Consider the following 24267-nt stretch of genomic DNA (forward strand, 5'->3'; position numbering starts at 1 on the left):
GTAAAAATATTTTATATATCATTTTTTTACTTCCAATAAAAAAACTTGCTTACAAGAAAACGATGACAGTTTCACACTATTAACTCATCACCTCTTTTCTATGCCTTTTTTCAAGGTGCTTCCACTAATAAAAAATTAACTTCTCATCCTAGACCTGTAGTACTGTTATCTAGTATCATTCTATTTATTTTTCTAATATTTTCAATTAGTTTTCTCTTTATTAGAAATTGCTACTTTACTATATTTAACATACATATTGTTTGCAAATTTTCTGTAAATTTTAATAATTTTAAAAGTAGAATAGCTTATTTATATTATTTACACGTGAAAAACAACGAACGTTAACTCATAAACGATTAAAGACTTATAAACTTGCAAGGCGTGTAAAGAAAGCTGAACAATAGTGTGTGTGTGTGTATACATAAAGTGCTTAAATTAAGTGTTGGTGGGAAGGAAGCACTTGAATTTGAAAAAAAAAAAAAACTTAAACTATTCGTGTATAATTTTAGATTACATGTGACTGAAATAGCCATTCTGAATTTTTATAGTTTATTAACTAAATGTGTAATAATCATACAATCTTACATTTTCTTATTGTAGTAGCAGAACAAAAGTGTATTATACATATAGCTGTGATTGTTTCACAATTTTGGTTTGGAATGTTTAAAACAAGTGGTGTTCAATTAGAGATTTTGTAGGTTACACAAAGGAAATTTGACAATTTTATATTATAAAATTCATTTTAATTTTAATACTTTCATCATTTTGGAGTAATGATTAAGTTCACACAGTAGATCATTTTTTGTAAATTTTTTAAAAGTAATTTAGAGAACTATGCAAGAGTCTGTTGGCTGTGGTTTGTATATTTGTACATAAATTTTCACAATGTACTACAAGAGACTTTGTATGCTGCAGTAATTATTAAGAGTTGTATTGATTGTATTTTATTTATGTGTTTCAGTCCTATGTTTAACCATACTGGAAATGCATATTCGATAGTAGGTCGTATATATGTTTTGTAGATTTTTATTATGTTGTCTGGTGAGGTTCCTTGGTTTTTGCTGGTTAGACTATTTGCATAATTTGTGCGTTTCCAATTTTTTATAAATACATTATTTGCATGTTTCACCCATGTTAGTTTCGTATTGAAGGTTAAATCTAACAGGTTTGTTGTGGTCTGGAGAAGTGTTTCCCTCGTGTATAATTTGGAAGGATCTCTTTTATGTTTTTTTTTGTGAATGTTACTAATTGATTTTTGGTAAGTTTGGTTTAACACAATATTTCTCACAGTATTCTTCTATATTATCTAACAACAGTTGTAGATTTGTCGCTGTTACTGATGGGGTGGGAGCACTTTTCCAGACCACAACATCGTCCGCGAATTGTGATGCATACTCCAAGTTTGGGTGTTTTAAGGGCATATTGATGAACAGAATAGGGCTAATTACCCCTCCTTGGGGGACACCAACCTCTGGAATAAAGGAGAAGGTTCCCCTGATGAAATAATAATCAGTGATGTTGAAAAAACCCACTTGTAGAGAAATATATGTAAAAACGGCATCGTCAGGTTCACAAAGGATGACCGAAGAAGGTCGAAATGTTGTTCGCTTCTCAACGTAAAATATTTTCTCAACCCAAACGAGCCATTTTTACATGTATAAGGTTCCCCTGACATTTATTTTCCAACTTCTATCTTCCAGGAAGTAAGATCGCCAGGTGATCTGTGGTCTGTCTCTATATTTTCTAAATTCATTTTTAATTCTGGTAATTTTCGAGTTATTTCTAAACAGTTTGAGAGTCTATTACTAATTATTCTTTCAAGAATTTTTCCTATACAGCTGGCCAGGCTGATGGGGGGTAATTGTTTGGTTTACTTGCTGGTTTTCCTTTTTTATGGAACACAAAGACTATTGCTTGCTTCAAAAACGGGATGTACCCAGAACTGAGTGATAAGTTAAAGATTGCTGCTATGTGTTCATACAGTCCTTGAACGCTTTTTCAAAAAGGAGAATGGCTTGTATGTCATCCTCTCCTGGTGTCTTGTCTTTTGTAGATTTTATTGTTAGTTTCACTTCCTTTCTTGTTATTGTTTTACTTTGTTTTTTTTAATTTTGAGCAAAGCTACACGAGGGCTATCTGGGCTAGCCGTCCCTAATTCAGCACTGTAAGAATAGAGAGAAAGCACTAGTCATCACAACTCACCGCCAACTCTTGGGCTGCTCTTTTACCAAAGAATAGCTTTGTCCTAATTCATAACATGGGGAAATTATATATTTCCTGTCATCAGTGCTCATACTTTGGTAAGTTAGATATTTATGTCCTCTGTCATCTGAGTTACTTTAGATGAATTGAAAGTTAGTTACTGATTGCTACTTTGTTTTTTCTGGGTAAACTTAATTGTCTTGGATGTTCATTACTATTGCTATTATAATCCTAATTTTTAGAAGTGCAGGACTTAATTATGTGTCCTTCATTGTCCTTGTCAATTCAGATATCTGTTAAGTTGGACATTAATTATTCACGTGTTTTTTTAAGTAATTCTGGTCAACTTGCACATTCTTTTTTATTCCATACTTTGTGGGCTAGATACAATTAGATGGTTCATCCATAAGATATTTATCAGTATTTTGTTAACTGATTATGCTTTAATAGTTTCTACATTACACAGCTTTACTGCTTGTAATATTTCATTTATTCTGTCTGATTGTTTTTCATCATTGTTAACTGTATATCTTATTATCCCAATTTTCATCAGTGGGACTTAAAATCTTTTGACTTGTTATGTATTCATTTATTTCCCACGGCTAAACTTGATTTTGGCTACTTCAACGTAATAGAAACCTGTGACACCAGAAACCTAATTTAATCCCAGAATTTTTACTCTTTATTGTTCTGCCCCATAGTGTCCACTTTATTGATAGCTGTTTGCAACTTTAAATCCAATTCTCAAATTCAAGACCCTACCATTCAGACTAACCTTGGCTCTAAGTTGTGTGGAGGTACAAACTTTTTTCTGACTCTGAGTCTTTGCTCACTTCATTCTGTGGATTATTGGCTCCTGCTTGCTTCCATCCATTTGAAGTCCAGAGACCACACCACACTACTCTGCTCTAACAAGATGCACTATTGAATAGGATTCCTAATGATGGAGAGAAGTCTCTTCTTACCCTTCTCAATACCTCATTCAATGATGAATTCTTCTTTTCAACTTCAGTAAAGTTTAGCTTCCTCCTTCATCTTCACGTTTGGAATGAATAATTCACACATCCATCACCTTCCAATCTCTGGTCTACCATGGAGTGTTCCCTCCATACCACCTTTACTGAGGTTCTTAAGCTTTGTCCCACTTTCCTCCACTTCTGCTGGGATGGTGGTTGTTATGGTGCATTACAACATCTTCAAAGTGGTCACTCATATCATAGAGCCAGTGGTACCAATTCCAGGTCTCTGTGCTCATGGTCACCATATAATGATTGTAGCTTTCCATTTTCCTGGCTCCCTTAATTTGGTGTTAAATTGATTATATTCTCCCAAGTTTCTCCTCATGGAGTGGCTCCTCATTTTGTGGGTGTCAACACTTCCTACCTACATGTATGGCTTTAGTCAGTTCCATTGTCTCAGCCCAGTCTCTGGTTGAATGTGTTACATTTTTCCTTTCCTGATTCATCAAGCCTTAATGCTCTTTTGTCTTCATGTTCTATCTACCTGCTCTTCCTAAAGACCTCTTTCCTTCTCACCCTTCCTTGCAGTCATAGTTCAGTTACTTATGTCATTAATGTTACCCACACATTGTATCATCCCTCTTATGTCATTCTTTATCCAAACTGGTCCTTCTTCTCTGAGACCTATGCCAAAATTTTAATTGTTTTTCACTCTCTCACCTTTTCTTAACCTTCCATTTCAAACCTATATTCCCATTCCAGTCCTGATCAACTTCTTTGTCTAATTCATTCCTTAAGATGATATATGGCATGTACTGTCTCCTTTTGGGTTCACAATCCCAACCTTTCATTCCCTGGAACCATTCCATTTCCAATGGCCTTTTCCTTTTATGCTTACTGATTTGGTTCATCAACTTCTGTTTGAACTTATCTCTGATAGATTGCCATATCCACAACATCACATCACAATCATGCCATTACTATATCTGTTGCTGCATGCCTTCATTGTCCTTTAAAGGAGATTGTCAAGGCTGGGATGTAACTACTCCTAGTACTTTTGTCACTCATGATCTTCATGATCTCGCACATGATCTTCCTACCTTTACAACTATACACATATTCTTTTGCCTTTGACTGGATAAGTCTTCTCACTTTGTTTCATTTTCCTTCCAGCATTCTTAATCTTCACCAATACTATGAGAATCCTATTCTCCATTGGGTGTCAGCTGGTAAGCTATATATTTTATAAAATTTTAAATGCACAAAAGGAGCTTATTATTTCATCAAGGATGTCCCTTCCAACTCCCAAATATGGTCACCCCTTACAACTCATGTATTCATTCAATCTTTTCTTAAACTCAGTTTAAAAAGTAATCCTATCTAAATTGTAAGTAATTCCAACTCTACCAAAGTTTCAATTTATGCTCCCTTGTTCTACTGTTGTCACTGCTAGACATGAAAAAGTTTGAATGATAAATACTATCAATACTCTTAATAAACTCAAGCACTTAATCAAGTCCCCCTCTGAAGTTTTCCTCTCTAGAGAATTCAAGTTCAGATATTTTTAGTCTGTCCTCATAGGACAATCCAGCCATCCCAGGTATCATGTTAGTGTCTCTTCTCTGAATCTTCTCTTACAATTCAATATCTTTGTTGAGGAAGAGACACCAAAACTGTATAAAGTATTCTAAATTTGACCTTGAAAATGATCTATACAGTAAAATAATAATACCTCTTGTCTTGTATTCGGTATTTCTATATATACTACTACAAATCCTATTAACCATATTGCTAGCTACAATACACTGCTTAGGTGACTTAAGTGATTTTTTCTGTCACAACATCATGATATTTTTTTTTACGTGCAGTATTTAATATATTCATATTTAAATTTTAAGAATAATTTGAATTGAGAAAACCCACATCACATTTTGGACATGTAAACATCTGCCATGTGTTGGCCCAATACATTAAATGATCGAAATCTCCTAGTAAGTCTGCAGCATCTCTGATGCCGTTAACAACCCCAAAAACCTTGATGTCATTTTCAAACTTCAAAATTTCATTACTCATTCCAGAATAAATATCATTAATGCAAGTCTCAAATAGCAGATAACTCAGTAAAGAGCCCTGAGACACACTACTTGTTTGTATGACCCAGTCAGATCTAATTCCATTTATTACTGTTTTCTATCCAATTTAACAACATTCCTCCCAGAACCACATATTTAGTTTTTGTAGCGAGTGTTTTGTAAGGCATCTTATCATCAGATGCTTCCTGAAAATCAAGGTAAACCAAATCCATGGTATTTCCTTAATTAACTCTTTCAGTAACATCCACAAAGAATGTCACAATATTTGTTAACCAATCCTTTCCCTTACTGAAAGCATGCTGGCTCTTTCATATTATGTTAATCTGCTTTAAGTAAATTTGTAATGCATCTTTAATTACACACTCCAAACACTTTCCAACTACTGATCTAAGATTAACTGGCCTATATATCTCAGGATGGTTGGTATGGATATTAACACTTTTATTAATAAAGCAGAGAAGAATGTTACAACCTTCTTAGGTCATTTTCAGGTTAATCATACCAGCTGTCCTGAGATACATTTTTACTGTAAGTGGGTTTCTCATCATCAAGAATAACTGGCCTATGATTACCTGGGAAATGTTTATCACCTTCTTTAAATATTAGACCAACATCAAACTTCCAGTTTTCTAATACTCTTCCATTACTCAATGACTCATAAAAAGTATTAGCTAGTGGTTCATAAATATAATCTTTAAGTTTCTTTAAAACTCTGTGATAAAAGTTGTCTGGTTCATGGATTTATCAATTTTCATGTTTCCCAATTTTAGTCTTACAGTTTCAGAACTTCAAATGATATATTTTACATCAATATGCATGTCATGTATACATATCAATTTTTTACCTGAAGTTATTACCACATCTGTTCAAGATCACCTGCCAGCTGTTTAACCAAATCTACAGAACTAGATCATGTTTCATTCCATCAAAATTATCTTTACCAAAATTTGGAATTAGGATACAATTCGTCTTCAATTTTACATGTAATAAAATACCAAATCTAATAGTTCCATATCTGCATGTACTGAAAAGCTCACCAACTGCAACTCTATCCTATTGACTTTGGAAATTAATATAGAATATAGATTCCTTTATTCTAAATTCTGTCACCAATTGGTGTACAAAAGAATTCTGAACAATTTCCAAAAGCCTATCCCTCTCATTGTCAGATGCAAAATTATCCCAATCGATACCCCTAAAATTAAAATATCCCATAATAACATCTTTTCATTGATATCCATTAACACTAACCCAAGCTGACTCAACCTTATTGCTGTTATCTTTAATATATTCTAACTCAACAGAATGTAGTTCACTCCTCACACATAAAGCTACTACTCCCACTTTTTTTTTTTTCAATATTCTGTATCTAGTAAATAATCTGTAGATTGGTATTTCAAACAAATTTCCTTCATCAAAATTGTTCAAACTTAATCCAGTCTCAGTGATACCCATAATATCAAAATCATCAGCTTTTCCCAGATGGGTATTGATAGATAAAATAATAAACTAATTGGTTGGAACAGGTCCATCTCATGTGGGATCTTTTCATGATGTTGGAGTAAAATAGATGACTCTGTTCTCATTAATTACAGTTGCAGAAGGTTCTGTCTCTGCTTCTAGAGGTGAGAGTGGGAGACTTTGTCCAAAAATGTAAAATAAATCAAAATTACTCTTCTTTTCTTTCCAAAATGATTTCAAATTGTAATATGAAACTATACTCATAACAGTATACATCCATTTACAATTAAACTTTACTTTTCACCCCGTTTGACTACCCTTTGAACTGTAACTACTATTTGTGCCATTATAAGTTGCATCACTCAATATGCACATAGTTCTCATTATGCTATTGAATTACACTACCCATGAACTACTTACTACCTAGTTGCTTGCATTCGTGTCTTGTAAAACATTTTTATTACATTATTATTATTATTCATTTCACCTAATGTAATCTTAACTAACCTTACAAAATCCCTATTTTTACATTTTAATTACCTTTGGAGTATTGAATAAAGAATAAACAGGAAAAACAAGAAATAAAGTACTTACCCAATTTCTTTTGTTTCTTGGTGTCAAATGTTGAGAACACTTAAGCATATTTTTATAGTAATGATAGCAATGTACGAAATATTTTGTTAATTAACTAATACACCAAAGAACATAGACTAATAACATGCAAAAGGAAGATACGTTTCTCAAACAATTACAATTTTTCTGGCTTTTCTAACTATGCAACAAAAGCTGTTACAAATTCATCCAAGTTACCTGTTGTGATTCCCATCGTAACAAATGTTGTATTATAAGAGAAACTGACACTTGTCTATTCAGATGTAACTTAATAGATCAAACCTTGATTTTCTATTAGTTACAGGTAAAATATACTTAAATGTAAAAGACAACTATTAACAAAAAGAGGATGTGACAGGTGGGTACAGCAAGAGGGGTCTGATATTCTATGACAGCTTTGTAACCATACAAAATTGAAAATTATGTTTTGTCTGAGCAATCAAAATTTTACAGTGAGTAACTTTAAATTTGTACTTTATGAATGGGTGATGGATAAAACAGATGAGAAAAGATGCCTAGAAAAAGTGTCACACTTGGAGAAATGCAGTATTTTTTAAATATTACCCTGCAGAATTAATACCTTAAAACTTAATGAATTAAAATATGGATTATTAGTTGAAACTTTACACTGTGTTAATTCATTTAATGTAGTCATAAAAGCACATTAATATATTTTGAACATAAGACACTAAAACTTTGTTTCATGCACAGTAAAGGATACCCAGGGCAAAAGGGTTAAATCTCAAATTCATATATTAACAAATTATAAAACAGAAGTTTATTGAAAACAAACAAGTAGAAACAACAGAAATCAAGCACAAGTTAAAAGTGATATTAATTTGTGATCAGTCATGGTCCAAAGTTTGTTACATGAAGAATGATTTAAAAACACATGTCTATACAATAGAATGCTAATTGAGAAAGTTAGCATAGTGCTAGAGTGGCAGAAGTAGTTAGCAATGCTAGTAATAAATGACACAATATGATTGATGGAGGGTGGTCACATGATCAGCACATGTTCTGAAATGGTGAGAAAATAAAGGAGTAGAAAAGACTGGTGCACTGATTGCAAACATTTTTATAGCAATGCTTAAAGGGCAAACCAGGACTGATATAGCTCTGGGTGAGAGGAAGTAATGTTGTTTTGGAAAAAGACATCAGTAGAAAAAGATGGTGCAATGGTCTAGAGTAATTTGCCACTACAACCAGAATAGAACAAAAAAAAATAATACTTTGACAATCACAGAAATCCAAAGGGTGACTTTTAAATTATTGAAATACAAAGTTGATAACTTACCACACAGTAAATGAATGTGTGTGAGGCTAGGGCTTGAAATTAATGTTATGAACAATACAATATATAAATTCAGAATAATAAATATTTCAATTAATAAATGAATCAGGAGTAAAAAGCAACAACAAAATCACTAACAACAATTAATAATACTCGGTAATAATAATCTTCATCAATAACTTGTGAAAGCTCAATGTAAGATTTTCATTCACTTGTTAGATCACAAGATTACAAACCATGTAACTGTAATTTTCATAATGTACAACATTTATGATATCTGTACATCACCACCAGGGAAAACTGATGCCAGGTTCATACTACATGCATGTGTACTCAAATTAAACATGATCATTTAGAAGGTAAGCTGTTATTTTAATGCAATTAAAAATTCAGAGATAAGCTGGACAATAGAAGGAATAATAAATGAATGCTAATAAAACCGTAACCAAATATAAAAACATAATTTATTATCTCACAGTGTTGATGTAGCCTCTTTCTTGTAACTTTATTATACAAATTACATGGTTTTAATTTTGTCACGTGACAAAGTATGTATATCTTACATTAGATGTAAGACAATATGGTAAGGTACTCATGATGACTCAATCTTATACTTATTTTATTAATCCATATTCACAATGTTAAAACTTTAAGAAAACATAAATTTTTTATACCAAGCAATTATAGCCATATTTATATTCTCTGAGCACATGTGTCTTGACTGTGTAAAAGGATCCGAGAATGGTATCTGTAATAATTAATTTAAACTCAGCTAAGCCAATACAAATTTAACAGGTGATTACACACTGTTCATTAACAAGTCCCAAAATTGTTTTATAGAAACAGCTGTTTAATATGCATAAAGTTTGTTCAATAATAACTGCTATTCAAGTTTGATAACAGCTGATTAGCACGTGTCATTTTTGTTCAACAGGAACTGTTGCTCAGAAGTGGTACCAATTGTATGTGTAAAGTTTGTTAAACAAAAACTGATGTTTACATTTTGTACAAGCTGTTTAGTATGTCTCATATTTATTAAAAAAACTGTTGCTTAACTTGGTAGTGGCTGTTTATCTTCTTAAGATCTCACAACATGAAAAAAATATTTAAAATTGGTAAAAACTGTTTAACACATCAATAGGCATTAACCACCTGTTAACAGGATTAAACGTAATGTATTTCTGTATCAGTTCCTGTTTAATTGTCAGAAACATGTTAGACTCAACATAGTTCAAGAGAAGCTAACATAAGAATACTAACTTGTCAATAAGTAGTTACACACACCATTATTTCTTTTACAATGATATATATATATAGATTCTTTTTCAACTCTCCTTTCATTAAACACAAAAGGTGTTAATATTACTTGTAAACCTGGGCCTGGCATGGCCTAGCGCGTTAAGGTGTGCTCTTCGTAATCTGAGGGTCGCGGGTTCGCGCCTGAGTCGCGCCAAACATGCTCTCCCTTCCAGCCGTGGGGGTGTTATAATGTGACGGTCAATCCCACTACTCGTTGGTAAAAGAGTTGGCGGTGGGTGGTGATGACTAGCTGCCTTCCCTCTAGTCTTACACTGCTAAAATTAGGGACGGCTAGCACAGATAGCCCTCGAGTAGCTTTGTGCGAAATTCCAAAAACCAAACCAAACTACTTGTAAACCATTGTTAGCTACATAACTTAAATGTTTTTGTTCGTTACATTTAAAAAATCTGAACATTAATGAATGATGATTTTGTTTATTAGTGTAATGTTTTTCCAATTATCTGATGTTTTGAACACAGGGTGAGATCTTTCCATTTCATAATAAGATAAATATTTGTTTGAAGGTGCTTTATTTTATTTGCAATGTATGTTTCTTTCAAGTGCTAATTAAAACATCCCTTTATAATTTATAAAATAACTACTGTAGAGAACATTACATTATAGATTTCAAGAAACTTACCATTAGAGGACTACAATATTGTTAATATAAAGTTATTAATAATAAAAATTCAATTATAATAAATAAGTTATTACAAGTAAAACACACATCAACACAACCCACATTTCATCATCCTAAACATCTTTCTACAGTTCTACATACATCTTTTATCCTCACATTGTTCTTCTACTATTTCCTCAGGCTCTGTTAAACCTTGTAAGGGATCTGTATCAGGTTTGGTTTCATACCTTTTGAAATCAAATAGGTAGCATCAAATCTGCTCACATTACAGAAAGAAACAAACAGTTCATATTAGACATTATCAAAAAAAAAAAAAAAAGATTCAAAATTGTAATTTAGCTTCATAAAATTTCCATTCTTGTTCGCAGTTTGATGGATAGAAAGCTTACAAAAATGCATACCTAAGATAAATATATAATATTTACTTTCTTTAATAAGACCAAACTTTACTAACCTCTGATGAATATATATTTTGGATATGTACTACATACAAATTTAAGCATAATTCACAAGCTTATTTCAGATAAAGAATTCCAAAAACTAATGAATAGTTCTCTTAAGTAGAACAGAATATCACCTAGTCTTTACAGTTAATAGTCTGACTAAATTTTGATATACCATTTTGGTAATTCAGGTCATGTTTTTTTGTTTGTTGTTGTTGTTTTTTACAAGAAATACAAAAACAGTTAAGTGAAGATACTGAATAACAATATTAACAGAAAATAACTTCTGTCTTTTACAACCAGCTGTTCCAGCAACTGATGTCATTATAACTATTAAATTCAATACATGTGTTCTCTGACACCCTTATACCATTTGAGTTACTAAGCACTGAACTTACTGACCTATCTAATGTATGACAGTAATTTAACAGTTTGTAGTATAATAAAGTGTAATTATTTAGTGTCACTGTTATTTAAAATGGAACTGTAGATTGGTGGAAAGAATAAAAGCCTTTATAAATGCTGACAACTAATAAAATACACAGTAATTCAAGAATAAATAATTAACACACTGATTGTATTTTATCTGTGAATCAGGTAGTTAATGCAATAAAGCATCATCTATCACATTATGAACCACAATGAAACAACTATTGATCTTTGTTCAAGAAAAGTTTGAGAAAATATACATGTAAACACATGTGTATACTAAGCATCCAATTAAGTAAACTGTACAATTTCCAAAATAAACAGAGAAATAAAAACAGTTTTATAACTAATACAAATGCTACATTAAATATACAAATAGTAATAAAGTTTAAGGCAATGAATGATCAGTGGTTAAGAAATGACTTTCAGTTTTCTTTCAATAAAGTTTCAAGGTGTATTCCTCTTTCAGACATAAAATTCAGTACAATTATCCAAATTGGACATAGTATTATACATGTTCATTAAACATTTCTGTTTATGTTTTAATTATTAAAAACAAATGTTGAATGAAAAATGGAACCATTAATATCAAGTTTAAAACATTCCTTAGCAAAATTCAAAGCACATATGCTAGAAAATAAGGAGAAAAAAAACTAAATTTTATGAAGAACCACAGAACCACAACAAAGTTTAAGAGAGCCCACAGAGTAACTACAGTTCAAACCATCTGTACAAACAGGAGTAGAAAAATGCTTAGCAAAGAAAGGGTGTTACTTCTAATAAAGAGTATTCACCTTCTTCAAATGGCACAAAGAAAAATCACAGGTCAGGATAGTAATTAGCCTCAGAGGGACAAGCTGACAGCACCATCATCTAATAACAGCCACAACTGATTGTAATAGCACTGATTTTCACATTGAAAAGCATGACACTCAAGATACAGCCCTCAGTTCAAGTTTCCTTTTGGCTTTGACTTTGGGCCTGCAAAGAATGATCATGGACCCACTAAACACCAATGCAATTAGAAAGAGTGGAATACCCACAAAAGATATTCCAGGCCTGTTTCAGAGTCTGCTAGCAGGCAGGAAACCACCATGGAAAACAAGTTGAGGTTCTGAGTGTATAACAAACAGCTGCTAAAATGATACAATTAGCTGTTTTCTCCACCTAATCATTAATAGCTGGAAGATTAAAAACAGCAGGACCAGTTTTGGGCCATTTAACATTGTGGCACTCAGGTTGGATAACACTGACCACACCCAGTCTCTCTCAAAATGATAGGAATATTATCACTGTCCAGTGTCACTGTAAACCTTCCAAGAAAAAAAGAGAAACAAAAAAAATGAAAGGGAACAGACAGATAGATCATTAGCAGTAAAAGACTGACTAGATGCATGAAAACGAATAAAAGAACCACCGCTGATTAAGAGACAAGTTATGATCTACGAGTTTATGCTAAATGGAACAACTCCTACCATCAATATCAGCACCACCCCAAAGAAGACTGTGTCAAGTCTCCCAAGACAAAAAAGAAAGGTAGCCACAGTTCTATAACAGCATCAAAGTTTAAAAGTTCCTCCATGATATAAGTAGAGAGAACAACCAGTGATGGTACAACACAAGAAGATATTGATAGCTACAGCCTCCAAGTGTATACTGAGTGGCACATACAAGGTGGGTTCTTGCTGGTCAACCAGCAATGCCATCCCTCAACGAACTTATCCATCACACAACCTGTTATTTCAACATAAAGAAAACTGCCAAAAGGTGACCCCTCGGTGTGGATTCCTGTACGTGGTGAGGGTTGGGCCCCTCAACCACCAGGATCCTCTCCTCCCCTTCACGGGTCGCCACGCACGGCAAACACGTGGGTGGATGTTTAGATCCCAGAGAAGGTAACCAGACAGAACAGAACCTTCCCTGGGATTGTTTTTCCTGGTGCCTGGCGCCAGGCTATTATTTTACCTTTCTCTAAGCCAGGGAAAGATCCCAAGATTCCTTCAAACTACCGTCCAATTGCTTTGACGAGCTGTCTCTGTAAGACATTAGAAAGGATGGTTAATGCTCGTCTTGTTTGGTTCCTTGAATCAAACAACCTCCTCTCGCCCACCCAGTGTGGGTTCCGTTGACAGCACTCCACCACAGACCACCTAATTCGTCTTGAAACATCTATCAGAGAAGCCTTTCTCAACCGCCAACATCTTGTATCAATATTCTTTGACATAGAGAAGGCTTACGACACAACATGTAGGTATGGCGTTTATGAGACCTCCATACATATGGGTTACGTGGTCATCTACCCATGTTTATTAAAAATTTTTTAATGGACAGGAGATTCCAAGTTCGTGTGGGTTCGACACTTTCCCGTTCTTTTGTACAGGAACTTGGAGTCCCTCAAGGCTGTGTATTAAGTGTTACACTCTTCAGTATAAAGATAAATGCCATCACTGAACAACTCCCTCTCACTGTTGCGAATGGATTGTATGTCGACTACTTTCACATCTCATGTCAGTCGTCAAACATGAGATATATTGAGCGGCAACTACAAATTGCCCTCAATTGTGTAATGGAAGTGGACTCTGGCGAACCTCTTTAATTTCTCTCTCTCCAAAACTGTATGCATGCACTTTTGCCGTCGACGGGTATTCACCCTGATCCTGAACTTCATATCGGTCAAGTTTTGCTGCCAGTGGTCCCGGAGACCAAGTTCTTGGGGCTTATCTTTGATCGTAAACTGACCTTTATACCACACTTAAAGCAGCTTCGGGTCAAATGCACAAGAGCACTGAACATCCTCCATGTTCTCTCTTCTACCAGTTGGGGCAGATCGCTGTTCAATGTTAAAGGTATATCGTGCTCTTATTAGATCGAAACTCGATTATGGATCAACGGTCTATGGCTCTGCCAGACCCCTCGCCTTTAAGATGCTGGACCCCATTCATCACCAAGGACTTCGACTCTGCACTAGGGCTTTCCGTACCTCTCCAGTTCAAAGTATATACATTGAATCTCATGAACCTTCTCTACACTTTCGCCGTTTGCAACTATATTTACAACATACTTCGAAACTTCATTCCTTACCAAAGCATCCCACCTGGAAATGTGTTTTCCTTCCTCGGTGGGCAGTACTTTTTCAGAACAGACAATCTGTCATTGCTCCGTTTGGCCTTCGCATCCGGGCGCAATTGGATGAATTGGGTCTGCCCTTGGATAACATTGCAGATTCCACAGGTCGGCCCATCCCACCATGGCTTATTACAGCCCCCAAATGTGACCTTTCTTTCAGTCACCTAAAAAAGGCAGATACTCCAGATTGGAAGTACCGTCTTTTATTCAATGAATATCTTTCAAACAATCATTCAGTTCCCATTTATACAGATGGTTCCAAATCGGGTAATTCAGTGGGCTCTGCTATGGTTTGCTATGGGTCAGTAGTTGCGCGCAGAATCCCTTCTACAGCTTCTGTGTTCACTGCTGAACTGTATGCCATATCTCTTGCTTTGGATCATATCGCAGCTGAGCAGTACTCCAACTGCACTATTTATACTAATTCGCTTAGTTCTATACTTGCCTTGGAATCGCTACACGTTAGCTCACATCCTATTCTCGCTGATATTCGAAACCGACTGGCCCATTTCTCATTAGCAGCTACTTCAATCCAGATTTTCTGGATACCAGGCCATGTTGGTATTCGCGGGAACGAGCTTGCAGGCATGGCAGCTAAATATGTCTGCTTCAGCACCATCACTCCTATGCCTATTCCGTACATGGACTATAGTGTTGTCTTCAAGGCTCGGCTCCATGCCAGCTGGCAGTCCACTTAGAGTGAGCAACGCGACAACAAACTTTTTCAAATCAAACCCAAAATTGGACTTTGGCCATCTAGCTTCCGTAAAGTTCGGAAGGAGGAAGTTGTTCTCACTAGGCTACGCATTGGTCACAGTTTTTTAACTCATCATTTTCTTTTATCTGAAACTGGTGCACCAATGTGTAGTTTGTGTAACACTCAAATCACAATAAGCCACATTTTACTTTCTTGCCATCGTTACAATTCTCAACGACGGCAATATTTTAAAGATATTTTATTCCCAGGTTCAGTCTGTAACATTAGACAGAGATATTGGTGATGGTGACTCTGTCCACCTTGATAATGTTTTTAATTTTTAATGGCCATTAATCTGTTTAATCTCATTTAAGTGTTGCATATTTATTCATTACACCTTTTAATTGTGGTTCCTTTTTTACAGTTTTAATCTCTCTCATTCAATTTGACATTGGACAATGGCCAGAACATTAAATAACTCGACACCAGGACTGGAAAGGCCAACTTCAGGTGACTAACGCTACTGTTTGAACTATCCGTTTGAACTACTCGTTAGTCGTCCTGGCGAGTTGTTATTATACTTTTGCTGCATATCATTTCACACTTTTACTACTTTACTTTTTAGTACTGGCCATATTGACTCATATCCCAGAACCAGGACTGTTAAGACCAACTTCAGGTGACTGACGGTGGTTTTTATACTCACCTGTTAATCTTCCTGGCGGGTTATGATCATTACCATTCTGCTACAGGTAGTCCTTTACAACTTTGTTGACTGGATGTCACCATTGGGTTTTACACCATTTTCTGTTTTAATTGCTGTTTTGTTTTTACCTTCATTTACTTTTACAAATTTTACTCCATTTACTTGACTTTATCTTTTACTGGACATTTGGCTACTCATTGTTACAATTTTGCTATGTATCTTTTAAAACTTCTATTCTTTTACATTTTGATACTGGTTGCTATGACACATAACCCGGAACCAGGACTGGAAAGACCAACTTCAGGTCTTCAACCACTGACGGTGGTTCTTGAACTTACCTATTAGTCTTCCTGGCGGGTTATGATCATTACCTTTTTGCTAGAGTAAATACCTTACAACCTCTTATACTCTGCCTTCTATCGTAACATTGTAGACTAGGTGTCAACATTGGTTTTATACTTTTTTGTTTTACCTTCATTTCCATTTATGTCTATTACTACATTTATTTTTTTTTACATTTTTACCGAATGTCTGGCGCAGATAGCCTCGCTGCTTTGTGCCATAAAACACTAAATCAATCAATCAATCAAACCAAAAGGTGACAGTATCAGCAGGTTTTAGAAATGTTTCCTGTAAAGAAAGAGACTTTGGGTGACAGGAATCACTCAAAGCTTTAATTTCATCCAAATTAGAACAAAAACTTTGAACGTTTTACTGTATGAAATTATCCATTTTTAATTAGATGGAGGAGTATTGGGTGAAGAACTCTTCTGCTTGCAACCACATTGCTTTTTTGTAGTGGGAGGTCTCTTGACCTCCTTGTAACCTGGAGTTATTTATGCATATCTCTGTCAGCAGAAGCAGATTCAAGTGACAAAGAGTGTGAATGAATAATTGTTCTGCATCTGGTTAAGTAACGTTGTTTACAATACAAAAATGTTCTACCTCTTTCACCTACATAAGGCAAGAATGGAGAAGAGGGATAAGAAACACCATGATGCAGTGAGGGTCAAGTTGACAACTGTATGTATCAAGGTCTTTGCAACCACAACAGGCACACAACAAAGAATTATGACAAGATTATAACTTTGTATGTCCACACCTTTGACACTGGAAACATCTGAGAAGGTTAGGAACATATGACTATATTTTCTAGTAGTAGAAATATCCTCTCATGATAGAAGCATGAGATGTGGTGATGTAAATGTCAAAATTAGAACACTGGTCAGTTACATAATTCTGTCCTCAAAAGTGGAGATGTGTCGTAAAGCAGAAAGTCCTTTGCTAGAGAAACCAGTGAGTATCTACAACTTTAAAATGTTTTTTTAATAGCTCTCTCAACAATAACTCTTCATGAAGAGTTCAAAATAGCATGGGGGATAACCTCAATAGGAATTTTGACTTCACAAGGAGTTTGCTAAGGTATGGCATAAATGTTTCAATCAAGATGTCTCCAGAACTTCTTGTCTGACTTGAGAGGGACAGCAAATCCCTCTAATCTGTTCTGGACAAAAACATGTGACATTTGCCCTAAGGATTTGACAGTATAGGAATGTAAACTTAGAAACATAACTACAGGAATTGACTTTGATGGTGACTGTAGAACAGAGGTTTCTGTAAGTAGTCACTTACCAAATAAGGAAAGGATAAATATTCTTTGCCCTCTGACACTTTCAACCCTAGAGTCTCAGTCAATTTAATACTGAGTTTTCCAGTCAAACTTAAAACTCTGAGGTAAGTTCACATTAACACAGATCAGAGATTGCAACTTTTCTTAATGTAACTCTTAGAAAACAAAAATTATAAAAATTAATAACAATAAAATTAGTTTCAAGTACTTATTTATAAATATTTACATTTTTATATTGCTATTACAACTCAAAGCCTTCTTCTTTTAACATAAAATATAAACAATAAATTTGCATATTCCCTGATAATTGTTACAAAATCCCTCATTCCCAGATCACTTACATGTTCCTTTTCAATTCCTCAGGCTAACAATCTTCAACCTGTATCTAAGTGAGGGCAGCAGCAGGCTCCAGTGCATATCATGGAGTCCTTCTATACCAAATGTTCCAGCATAAAGTTGGCAACTGTAAGAACTGTTAAAACTGCATAAACACATTACATCTTTAACAAGTTTCTGATTTGATCAGCATAAGAGGGATGTAATTTTGTCTTATAACTGGCATAAACAAGTTAATGGTAATATAGAAATACTGCAAGTGCATAACATTGCACTTCATGCTGTAACAATCTGAATGAAAATGTAATGAACTGAAGTATGTATTAAGTCAATATAATTAAATATAGAACATCATCTGCTAACCAGTTTCAACAACAAGCATGTACAGTGTGAATGTTTGATATACAACTTCAACCCTTCTATAATTGTAATTTAAATGTTATGCAGTCTGTTTGCACCCTAACAGTATCTATGAAAGTTAGTTGTGGAGAAAATAATTCAACCTACCCTATAAACTAACCTTTGAAGCTTCAGAACTTGATTAAAATATACTATGAGTAAAATTTAAAAAGTCTCGATGGAAAACGATCTTCCCAGTTATAAAGTTTAGCATATTCTGCAAGTCTATAAAGAAACTACACTTCTATAATATTATATATGCAGCTAATTATGGTTGTTTACTACATACTACTGGATCTTTTGACATAATTATAAAAAAATTTGAGTAATGTCAAGATAAACAAAATGAAAAAAATTCTCTATATTTCTAATGACTTGTAACAAGTTCCTTGTTATATATATTTGAACTGCTACGTTTCTAGTCAACAAAACACAATGCATGATAACACTACTGCTGAAGTAATTCACTAAAAAATATGTACCAGATAGTTTCTCACAAAGAGTACACATCAAGTGAAAATAAGCTCCAGATTAGTTGTAAAGTCAATAATTTTTATAATTTAAATACAAAATACATAAGAGTACATATATCAATACAGAAAATAATATTTGCACAAGAGCTAATATTAAATTCTTAAAAGATTGAATTTCTCTACATTAGTCTATTAAGTTGTAGTGACATGATCAACATCATTTATGAGCAACCTCAATGGTTCATGTGAAAAGTATCACTCAAAACATGGTCTTCAGAAAGATCATAAGACCATGCTGTGTAAAAGAGATTACAATATACATATGAATAAAGCCAAGCAAGATCAAGATTTTAATATACTGGAAGCAAATTTTATGAAAAAACAATTTCACCAACCATACAAATAAAGATGTATAAATGTTTGTTGTGATTAATTTTTATAGTACCAAGCTAACAGGATTACGGATATTCATCTCTTCAGTTATTTTCATAATGTATTTTATCTTGTTAAAGTGAAAATTTATGTTAGTATTTTCCTACACTGAAAATGTATTTCTGGTAGATACCTCCTTACACAAACTAGCTTTTCCTGACTAGTACTGCTCTCTACTGGATCAATTTTCAAACCATATCACTAGCCCTGCATCTCCTGCTTGTGCATACTTAATGCATGTGATCATACAGCAGCTCTCTGAATCTGCACTCATTAATCACTTCAGGATCGATCAGAAGACCTACACCGTATATCATTGGAAGTGAGGAGGCAGAGTAGGAAATCCTAGCTTCCCATTTGATATCTCACCTCCTGACACAAAATAGCTAACTTCCCACACTGAACTGGTGAAAGTCTAACACAGAAACAGGATACCCCTAAAGAAAGTGCTCAAAAAGACCAGAAGGCATGAAATGAAAAGCAAAAACAATGCACCTCAGTGGGAGATCACACCACACCTGATTCAGGTATACTCTTTAATGACACTACTGTGAACTTAAAGTTTGAAACATGAAGGAATCCCAGAACATGTATAATCAATGAATGGGACTCCTGTGTGTTGAGTGACTAGGATGCAACCAACCATAGTGGTAGTTCAATCTCAAGCAACACCAGACAGTACCTGGAATGCTATATCAGATTTGCAGTAGGTAGAGGAATGCCTACCTTTTCTCCTTGAAATGGAAATTGGTAAAGAAGTTGAGCTTCCACATGAGAATCCATCATCACTTGCATGATATCCAACCCAACCAACACCAGGTTTATTTAAAACTGGCACCCAGCAGATTGCATGAAGGTGGAAAGCTCAGGCAAGATGGCATAAACCTGATAGAAACAAGCATAGCACTTTTGGTCTGCAGTACAAGGAAGATAACTGGTTGTAAACAAGTGAGAAAATATGCAGTATCCAGCTACAAACAACACAAGATCTGCCAGGAACTGACATCCAGCTAATGGTAGGAAAAGGAACCACAAAGGTGAGGTGCATCTCAATCCAAAACCTGTTGGCTACTGGCATTCATCATTCACTCCACAGTAAGAGGAAGGAAACAAGCCAGCACACGAGAACTTACTTAGCTGTACCATTTCCAACCCTAGATCCAGCAATAGTTAGGAGAAACATCTCAGTCCAAGAGGCAAACTGCAATTATAGATGTTTGATATATACATGACATGGTGGAATGCTTCAATTAAAACCTGGTGGCATCTGGGATTGATCATCAGTTCCAAAGTAGGAAAGACATCAAGATACAGAAAAAAAAAATAGATATATGGTAAAAAATATAGCACAGTGCAACAATTAAAAGCAGAAGCAATCTTAAACTGTACATCAGGTCAGTACTAGGAAGTTCCACATGCCATCAAAACATGCATAATGCCACCCCTCTACTCTCAAATAGATGGTGTGATTCATCGCAGGAGGACAGGCCTCCATGATACAACACTCAGGAACTGGTAAGAGCTGTCATACTCCACTATAATAAAGCTTGAAAAAATGAGCATTGGAGACTCAAGAGGACCAAGTAACTGGAAACAGTGTAACAAGCGGTCTTAAAATTCTATATTGAAAAGCAGAGCTACCACGTTGATAGGGTATATCAACAAAAACTTCGAGGCATCTCGAAGTCAAAATCAGGTCTGCAGTAGGAAAGACTACAATGTAACTGACAACTAGTATTGTCACAGGATGGAGAGTGTTTTCCAAAAATAAAGTATACAGGTCAGACTCCACTTCCCACAGAGTGAAATCCATAATATAAAAACAAAAATATCCCTGAAAAGTCACACATTTTTAAAAAACTGGTAAAATACCAAAATGCAAAACTTGAACAATGTATAAAGAAAAATGAAGTCGCGAGAATAACTGAAAATACAGACAAATCTGTGAGCAAAAAATAGCACATATGTGCAGTACTACTTCCAATTAAGAAGTGATTTGGTGCACATGTTGAAAGAGTGTTGGTTACAATAGGAGTTATGTCAAGCTTCCATTAGTGAAAAGTTGCTCCATGATCATTTGAATATGTAGATGCAAAAGCAGGATATTAAAGGATAATGGCATATGTTAAACATTTGTGCTGATAGAGAGCAATACTAGTTAAGAAAAGCTATTCTGTGAGTGAAGGTAAGATATCTTATCAAACTAGTGTATTCTTCTCACTGTTTATGACCAAAATACAATTCATATAGTACTATTTTTATGTAAATAAATATACCTATTTTAACATCTACACTTGTTTCCATACAGCACTACGTAGTTTACAAACAAGAACGTTATATAGCTAGTATATGTAATTGAACTAGTTATCTGCGAGCAAATACTGTACAGTTGTAAAGTTTTACTATAGTAATGAAATTAATTAAAAACTACTCATTTATAGTTTTGGTACATAAAATAAAAATTATTGAGAAATAAAGACAATATATAAATTAGCTATGATTGTTCAATTAATACACTAAATCTCCTGGCTAAAGATCTATAAAAACAGAATATTAAAGAACATACACTGAAATAATTTATAAATAACCACACAGCAACTGCTGCATATAAAGAAGGTGGTGGTTCTATATTTGCAATGCCACAGATGTCCACTGAATTACAGTGGCAGATTACTTGAAACCATATTTGAGCTCATAAGCTTTATTAGTTGTATTTTGAGATAAGGCAAGAAATAGACAAAAACATTATACAATGCTACATTAAAGATATGTTCAAAATATCAAAGCACATTGTTGTTACATTAAATAAGGTTCAGAATGATGAATACAATATTGAAGATTTGGACAGTAAGATGCCTGACAGTTATGCAAAGGAAAAATTAAAAAATGTAAATGGAGCTCTTATATTCATTACCTAGTCAATATCTTGCAACTAACTTACAAGGGAAACAACTGAGCTTCAAAGAGAAGAAAATAACAAGTGAGAAATTTCCAAATGTTGTTGCAACAATTTTAAAATATAAGGTAAAATTTTCACCCTTTCTGAAACAAGTTTCATAAACAACCACTGCAGTTTAATCACTTTGTACAATGGAAGTCCCTAAACCAGATCTATTTCTATTTGCAGTTTTGCAGGTACAGCTTATAACCATAACCTCTCTGGTGCATTAGTGTTTTCATAATTTGGAATGATCCATCCAAAGTGAGAGACCAGAGTTAGGGAAGTAATCTTCACTTATAAATTTTGCAATAACAAGCCAGTAAAAAAAGGATGCATAAAATCTAACTTTTTGTTTAAATAATGGTAAAACTGTTCTAATTTTTATGGTGAAATAAAACTCATTATAAATGAATTCACTTCCATTTGCTTACTTGTAAAACAGTAGTTACATTTATGCTGACTTCAGTATTACACATGCATGAAATTTCGGTAAAATTATAAAATTAAAGCCACTACGACTCAAAAATGTAACAAGACCTACTGATTGAAATGACAGGTTGCTTTGATTTTACTAAATGTAACAAGATGTAATGAAGAAAAATTTTTATGTATGTTCTTAAAAACAAAAAAGCCACACAAATGGTTTGTTAAAAAGGTATCTCTGCAGGATAGGTAGGTTCTTTAGACAGAAAACTGGCTAGATGGAAGAGGGTTGTTACAAATGGAGATCAGTCAAATTGGAATAATGTAACAAGTGGGATACTTAAAGGCTTAAGGTTATGGCATTCACTCTTTTGGATTTTTGTAAATGACAAAGATGAAGGAAGTTAGCAGATTAATTAAATTAACTGATGATACTTCAGTTTTCCATGTTGCTGGATGTGAGTAAAGTACTACTGCCTTATAAAAGTATTTGGAGAATTTGATGAGTTGAGAAAATAAATGGGAAATGACTTTTAATTTTAACAAATGTACAGTAATTCCTGCAAGATATCACAACTCGAATTATAATTACAGTTGTGACAGGATTACTCTTAATTGTGTTATGGAAGAACCACATCTAGGTATTCTGGTTGATCAGTATGAAGTCGTTTTAGTAATATGCCATTCCTGGTGGCAAGACAAAATAGGATTTTAGGTACTGCGTGATTTCGTCACAATCTTCAATAGTCACTCTGTTGGCTCCTTTAAAGGATTGTAGTATAAACTTAAATTTTGTTGCACACAATTCCACTTTAAACCTTATAAGTTAAGATCAAGGCAAAACAAGTTATGAACCAGTGTTTAAAAGAGCTTTACCTAACAAGTGTTTGACCACTGATAGCAGAAACTGTTTGCACTGTGGCCTAAAATTCTAAAGCTGTATGGTCACTAATACTATACACTGTACTGGTAGAATGAAGTACCCTCATCAATGTTTCTCCAACAAAACCAGTGTCAATTTTCCTTGCTTCAAAATTATTGCAATTCTTTTCTCTCTCTGTACCAAGCAAATTCATAAGTGTTTGTTTGCATCTTTTAAACTGTTTTGTTTGTAAAATCTCCTTAAGATTGTTATTATAAGCTTCTCTGTATCTTGTGCTAAAATTAAAAGTATAACTCTGTTTAATATATAGTTAAGTGTTCTAAAGACTTGGTAACAGAAATGAAACAAGCAAGCTTAGCATGAAGCAGTTTATATCAACAGGCCAGCTTACCTTTTTCTCCTGGATTCAGTTACAGATATGTAAAAGTTAACTGCTGGAAGCTTGTCTCTTGCACTTTCAACAACAGCAACACTATCAAGCCACTGATGACAGCAAAAGGACTTTTGGATATAGTCCACTTCCTTTAACTATGGTGAAACTGTTTCTTCTCACTGGAATGTCAAGGAAGAAGGTATGAAGACTATTTAAATCCAATCCTGAATCTTTCAAACCTGCTTTCAATCTGTGAATTGTTTAAAGTACTCTCAGTTTAAAACAAACAAAACTTACCACTTTCAGAACAAAGTTGTTACTTTGATTTACTACAGAAATGTTTACTGTTCAAGTAATGACTAGCCCCTGATAATTCAGTGGTATGTTGATGGCTCATAAAATGGAAATAATAAAA

General features: G+C 34.2%; 1 protein-coding gene across 2 annotated transcripts in view; it reads left to right on the forward strand.

Moving 5' to 3' along the window:
- LOC143233453 (exocyst complex component 6-like) overlaps nucleotides 1–21725 on the forward strand; it is a 55651-nt gene extending 33926 nt beyond the window's left edge. Inside the window, exon 4 of one of the 2 annotated variants that reach the window (XR_013018170.1) lies at nucleotides 17956–17971. Coding sequence is in view for 1 of the 2 variants with exons in the window: in XM_076469709.1 (XP_076325824.1) it covers nucleotides 17956–18046 (91 nt within the window). In the remaining variant the exon portion in view is untranslated. Of the gene's footprint in view, nucleotides 1–17955 lie in introns of both variants that reach the window. The other variant, XM_076469709.1, reaches the window with a different exon arrangement.
- The last annotated feature ends 2542 nt before the right edge of the window (nucleotides 21726–24267 follow it).

Source organism: Tachypleus tridentatus, chromosome 12 (genome assembly GCF_004210375.1).
Source record: "Tachypleus tridentatus isolate NWPU-2018 chromosome 12, ASM421037v1, whole genome shotgun sequence".
Taxonomy (NCBI): domain Eukaryota; kingdom Metazoa; phylum Arthropoda; class Merostomata; order Xiphosura; family Limulidae; genus Tachypleus; species Tachypleus tridentatus.